This window comes from Vigna umbellata, chromosome 10, assembly GCF_029865625.1.
Source record: "Vigna umbellata cultivar VRB3 chromosome 10, Vumbellata_1.0, whole genome shotgun sequence".
Taxonomy (NCBI): Eukaryota; Viridiplantae; Streptophyta; class Magnoliopsida; order Fabales; family Fabaceae; genus Vigna; species Vigna umbellata.
The window spans coordinates 4683603-4690578 of record NC_142174.1 but is presented as its reverse complement, the minus strand read 5'-3'; the positions used below and the strand labels follow the sequence as shown (position 1 = coordinate 4690578).

Here is a 6976-nt window from a genome sequence, read left to right as displayed (position 1 = left end):
TAGGGTGAGATGAATATAAAAGACGGGAAGGGAGTCTAAATCTTTCTAAATTAAGCTCAGAATTAAACAGTGAAACCTCGGGTCATAAAATCATTATAGAACAAAAATAATCATTATTGAAGAACAAAAATAAGCTAAGATAGCAAACAGTCTCAACATTCCATTTCTTTCTATTTGTCTACAGTTCAGAGCCCGTCTTATCCTCTTCATCCAAACTTACACCGTTCACTCCCACCAGCTCAGTGTCAAATATCAGTGTTGCACCACCTGCGAGTTATAACTCATGATGTATCATAACTAAACTCGCATGGCAATGTACTTAAAATATGATAAAACACACACACATCAACATAGAAAGAGATGTTGCCAAGAATCTGAAAACGAAAAATAATGTTTCTTTAGTTTGATTTAACTTAAAAAAAGTAAAAGGAAACAACGTTTTTGGGAAATAATTTTTTCGCAGGTTTCTTTAAGAAGTTTATTTCTATGAAAGATGAGAATCTAAAATATCCAAAATTGAAATAAAAACTTGAATGATAAAAATACAATTTCCTCTTTTTAAATAATTTAACATGTTAATAGATTAACATTTTAGGATAAACAACTCTTTTGATCTAAAAAAAAAACTTGTATAATACTTTTTTACTAACCAAATAAAATTTAATCACTCCAATAATCATAATTCTCAAAAATTATAATTCCAAGTATGAAAAAATTTCTCTGATACCTAACGTCCCTATATCTTTAAGGAAAAGAATCAGAACTACTAAAGTACACCGGGGGATTAATCTGATCAAATATCTAGCTGTCAAACATGATTTTTACTAACTAGAAATGAACGCTGAGGATAGAACATTACTATCATTATCAACATGATAAATTACCTGGAATAGAGGGTTGGGAACCCTGATCTCCATAGCCCAGTCTTGATGGTATTTTCAGCTTCCTCTTCTCACCAAGACACATTCCCAATAATCCCTGGTCCCACCCTGCAGAGAGACGAAGTGACATGAAATCCTCTCTATCTTGAAAGATTTCCCATCAATCATAAACCAGTAATTTGTAATAAAATTGCGATGCATACAAGTATGATTATGTAAATACACCCGTGCATATTAGTTAAGTAATAAAAGACACATATTCGAAACTATATCAGTATAAATTATAGCTCATAATTACATTTTTATGGTAATGCTGATAACAGAAGATACTAAAAAGAGCAGGGGGAGGACATGAAGATGATAAGGGAAACAATGATACTACTACAAGGTGACATTTTGCATATTGCATGCCTCATAAACGTCCAAATCCAGTGTTATACAATCAATCGTCAACAATTGATTGTACAAAGGTTCTCCTGTATTTCCAACTTCCAGGACTCATTACATTTCACAAATGTCATCTGGCATACAGTTTCTTTACAGTTTGCAGCATCTTTTCTTTCTCTCCTTTATTTTATCTACTCAATAACTTCCACTTTCAGTAAATAAGGAAACAAGCTCAGTAGCTAGTCGATAACCACTTTTATTGGTAATGAAACTATAAATTTAAAAACCTTAAATTGTTTGTGCACAACATACCTTTGATCACTTGACCAGCACCAAGCTCGAATTCAATGGGATTTTTTCTTTCGAAGCTAGAATCGAAAACAGTTCCATCAGTGAGTTTTCCCTGGAAACACATGCAAGGATACGATCAACAAAACTAAGAGAATACATTGATACCTCATCACATTAACAAATGAAATGAGATTTGAAAATAATAATTAGTTAGAGAATATGTAGCTTAAAATGCTTTCCTGTGGTGTATCATGTCGATCACCTAAAATAAAAACTCCATATAAACAAAAGCAACGACACAAATAGCACACCATCGAAATTGATCAAGGTGATTTCCAGTTGTGATTATGTCATTGATGCCTTGCCCCCACTCATTTTCTTTCAATGGGTAGTCAGATTATTTCCCAGATTAAAAGGCGAGGTTCAGATTATGAATTAACAAAATAAACCACCAAGATAGACCAAGAACAATGTTACTTCTAGAAATGACATGGAAACTGCACAGAAAACAATTCAGGAAATTAACAATAAGGTAATATTATCCATCCCTGTTGAAAACCAGAATAAGGCACGTTCAACATGAAAGGGAAACTACAATCGCCTACAGATATTAAGTACTATGAATTGCTCATTATACGTAATATAATACATTCAATTAGAGTTAATTTTATTGATGAATGGTGAGTGAATATTATGCACCAAATACTTATTGTTCAGATTTATTATATGTAACTTCATCAAAGACACTGGAGCCTTTTCCCTTTCAACGAACATTTTACTTAAAAAAGGTTTCACTAAACTGCACCATCCTCCAGCCTCACGACATAAACTTGAGAAATTACTTACCCGATAGTGTACTTTGACTTTATCACCTTTGTGTGCCTGAACTTCACATGTTGCTGGTTTATGCTGCAAAAAGAGGCAGCGCATCAGTAGTATGCAAACACGCTGGCATAAACTCGGTTTCATCGAATGTACAATCAAAATAACCTTGCTAACAGATATTGACAAGCAACAACTTCAGTATCTCTGGGAATAAAATTTTTTGCATCATTCACAGGGGAAACCATGACGTATTCCCTGTTTTCAACCTCCACATTAAATTACCAGAAATTTTCATTTCCATCCTAACCAGTTACCAACAATTTGTCTATGCTATCTACCACAATGAACTTGAGAACAAGCAGCAGACAACATATATGTGTAAAGCCCTTGAAATGTCCGCCTTTGCAAGGCCGGCACTGTCCCCTATCACACTATACCACTACCGCATTCAAAGCCATAGCCAGATTCCAATCACTATTCATACTTTATTTTAAATCACCAACTCACAAACCGCCGAGCATAACACAACAATTTTCTTTTTCTTGTGAACAAAATAAGTACTATTTTACCTAATAGCCTAAAAGATAATCTATTTCTTTAGCCATTCCAAATGCTCAAAACAATAACATTGAATATTTCAAACCCGCGTACAAGGCTTTTCCCGGCACTTGAACACACATAACATCAAGTTACACAAAACAATACATAAATGTTCAAGCACCCCTGATGCCATAAAATCAGCAAGTAATAACATTTTTTATACAAAAATAAATAAATAATAACCTTTCACTTTGCAGCTAAGCCAAGGAAACAACACTCGTCAGTTCCATTTCCTACAAAACTACCGATCATTCAATGTTGTCACACTCACCGGCGAATACACCCATCACATCCATTATAATCAAATTATCAACTCTAAAAACATACCAAAACAACGAATTCTAACAAAAAAACACGCAAACTCCTTTTCCGCACAAACTATTCAAAACCTCTAGGATAAACTATAAAAAAATGCCATGGATCTTAACCAGAGTAACATTTGAAAGGCTACCTTAACGCCTATCTGCAACTCCGTCACATCACCCGTCTTCTTGGCACAAACTTAACCACAGAAATAAAAAAGAGAAGTCAGAACGATAAAGAAATTATCAGTGACAACGAGAAACCATAAGAATTGATGAATTGAAGCGGAACATTGGCGAGATCTAAGCAATTGCGGAACGAAGAGAAAAACGAGAGAAAGAGGAGATGGAGATTTGACCGTGGAAGGACGAAGAAGAGTAAGAGCAGTATTTCATACCTAATGCGGAAACGAAAAGGAAGAAGAGAAGAAGGGTAACGGCGTTCATGGAAGAAGGGAAACTCATTTTCTTTCTTTTTTTTCCTTTGCTAAGTCAGTCGCTGATTTTGTTTCTCTCTGAATGGGAGACAGAGGGCGAGTCGGTGTTGGTGTTATATAAGACTGTAATAACAGGACAAGTGAGAATTGTGGAAACTTTCGGGTTAGGGGAATTAACCCGCGTGATACGGACTCGGGTGAACTCAACATTCAAAATGGTTTATATTAGTATCTTATAATTGGGATTCTCTGTAAAAGAAAAATATATTATTGTAGCAATGTGATTTTTTTTTGTAAAATTTATTATGAGGATTTTATTTTTAAGCACTTTTATTTTTATTTTTTTATTATGCAATGTTTATTTTAATTAGGGACGGTGACTTGGCTTGTCAAAGGGTCGCGGTGGTAGAATTTAAAAAAAAAATTAGTTCTTTTTTATTTTGTTTATTTTTAAATTTTTAAATTTTTTATATATAAATAAATATTAAAATTATATTTATACTATAATATTTTCTAAACTTTTAATTGATTAATTATTTTTAATTAGATAAGTTAAAATAATTAAACTTAAATATTAAATTACTGTATTATAACTAATTGGATTTTAATTTGAAGGTGTTAATAATTTAAGTTATAATATTATTGTATATTTGCATCTTAAAATAAAATAAAAATTAATTTTTTAAATTATTTCTATTTTAATTTTTAATTAAAAAATATTAGTAATTAAGCTTGTCTGGCCTTTGTTCCACCAATTAATGGATTAAGCATGTCAAAACATGGATTATCAAGTTAAATATTTCAACTCTGACTTGTTCCGTAATGGGTCTAGCATATTAGCATGCTAATTATTACCCACTTATTATTTTTAACTTTTATGTTTTTGCACATGTATTATTGTCGATTTTTTATTTATTTAGTATCTTTATATTATGACAATTAGATTTTTTTTCTATGATAAGTTTTGTTACTTTTTTTTCTCACTAACCTTGTTGTTTATCTTTGGTTTTACTTGAATTTTGTAGTGTGACATTTCATATTCCTCATTTTTGTCATCAAGAATGTCTACCTCATCTCCATAATCATGTTTCTTGTCATTCAAGTACTATATTTAGATTACAAATAGGTTGTTGAATTGGTTCAACATCAATTACTCCATTTTCTTTCATGAATTTCACAAAACAACTTCTCACAAGTTTTTTTGTTTCTAAACATGTTCATAAACACATGTAACCAAATTCACCATGACACATAGCCAATGAAAATACATTGTGTTGACATTGCATCCAACTTAGATCTCGCACCCTTTAAAATGTGCAAAAATGAATATAAGTTAGACTCTCAGTTGTTCATACTTCATATTCCTTCCAGACCAAATTTTGTTTGGAACCTCATTATTCAAGGCAACAACTAGACTAATATTATAACATGCATTGCACGGTACAATGTCACACCCCAAAAATACTTAAACAACTTAACTTTAGTGAGCAACTTCACTCTCTTAATCAACGCCATATTCATCCTCTCCATAAACCATTCAAATAAAAAGTCTTAGGAGAAGTCTTTCTATGTTAAATATCATGTTTCTTATAAAAAACATCAAAGAATCTATAATACTAATAACTCTTACTATTATAAATGCACTTAAACTTCTGCAGGACCACCTCTCAATCAAAGCATGAAATTGTTTGAACTTTCCAACACTTAGTCTTTTGTCTTTGAAGCATAAACCCATAACTTTATGAAACAATCATCATAAACAAAACACTAATGGATTTTATCTTTAATGGACCATAAAAATCTTAATACACCAATTTAAGCAACTCAATTTTCTCAAGAGAATGATGCTTCTTAAAAGGTAGATATGTTTGTCAACCATGAAATAAGAATATTCTTCAACCCAACATTTCTCATTCATGAAAGGATATATTTTTTGGGTAAGCAATCTATAAAAAAACATGTCAGAAACATAAGAAGAAAGGGTTTAGCTATGTGTAAAAACATTTCAATTTTTTTGCAAAGTTGTGTCTAATGGAGTGGTGATAAATGCAAGTTATGAACTTGGTAGACGATATGTAAGAAAATATTTGAAAAATCTTAGCTTTTTAATAGCTCTCATTCTTTTTTCAAGACATATTTAATGACATTCAATTTAAACAACCTACAAGAAAAGAAAGGATTTATGATGTAATTTTTATATTGATTCATTCCATTCTTGATCAACTTGGTCTAATTCCATTAGGAAAATGAATGTCATGAAGTTATAACAATTATTGTTTGGAACTTATTCACTCATAGCTAGATAACTCAAGTGTTATTTGAATACTCAACCACTTATGGCTAAAGAATTATAGTATTTTTTAAACGTAATCACTTTTATCTAAACAACTTAAGAATTATTTGGAACGCAATCACTCATAGTTAAGACTTGAATATTATTTAGAACACAACCACTCTTAAGTAAGAGATTTTACAAAGAAAGAGGTGATTAAAAAGATCGCACAATTTTTCTTACTAGACAAAGAATAATGTATTTTGACAAATAGAAGCTTAAAACACTGTTTGTAGTTTGTTAAATGAAAACAAATAGTGATTCTATGAAGCTTGAGGTATAAAAAACTGAACAACAAAATTAATAGTGTTTTTACACTTTTGATTGCTTGTTTTGCATGTTTCAACTTGAAAGAGTGCTTTATAGGTAGATTTGAGAAAAAAAGTCATTATACATTGAAAAACTTCACTTCAGGTTTTCACCAAGCTTATGTTTGTCCAAGCACCCATGTAGGGATACATTAAATGTAATTTATTCAACATTAAATGCATATATCTTTTTTATGCAATGTCCTATTAGTTAGAAGACTTATCAAACATAGGTATGATACACCAAATTAGAGTAAAGCACATAATTGTACATGGCGAATAGTCTTTCTAGAACTAATAAAGACATGTCAACATGTATATTGGACTATAACAACTTTAACATGTCTTTCAAGAGATATTTGATATTTATAAAAATTTTAGAAAATCTTCTTATTACACAAGCAAACATAAACACCCCTCACAAAATAAGTTTATAAAAAATTTAATAATGTGCAATGTTAACTAAACTATATTTGTATCGTCTTATCTAAACAATAAGAAAAAGGAGAAATAATGAAGTTTCAACTTTATCAATAAGAGAGTTTTAATTATTTGATAATGATAAACTACTTCTTCTTACTTTACAATTTTGCTTTCAATCTTTTTTGTTATT

The 6976-nt window shown here is 30.9% G+C and overlaps 1 protein-coding gene across 1 annotated transcript; it reads right to left on the bottom strand.

Moving 5' to 3' along the window:
* Window positions 1-30: 30 nt before the first annotated feature.
* LOC148191718 (FK506-binding protein 2-like) lies at window positions 31-3840 on the bottom strand. The gene is made up of 6 exons (XM_088100315.1): window positions 3685-3840; window positions 3436-3485; window positions 2406-2468; window positions 1581-1671; window positions 885-989; window positions 31-267 (listed from the first exon to the last, which is right to left on the bottom strand). Exons 1-6 carry the CDS (start codon window positions 3749-3751, stop codon window positions 179-181), a joined length of 465 nt encoding a protein of 154 aa, XP_087956441.1. The 5' UTR covers window positions 3752-3840; the 3' UTR covers window positions 31-178.
* Between the last annotated feature and the right edge of the window lie 3136 nt (window positions 3841-6976).

Bases quoted from the DNA above. Each gene is read 5' to 3' on its own strand.
- LOC148191718 (XM_088100315.1), bottom strand. From the start codon at position 3,751: ATGAGTTTCCCTTCTTCCATGAACGCCGTTACCCTTCTTCTCTTCTTC. The intron at 2,469-3,435 runs GTAGCCTTTCAA...CTCTTTTTGCAG, and splicing joins AGTTGCAGATAGGCGTTAAG to CATAAACCAGCAACATGTGA. The intron at 1,672-2,405 runs GTAAGTAATTTC...ATGTGTTTCCAG, and splicing joins AAGTCAAAGTACACTATCGG to GGAAAACTCACTGATGGAAC.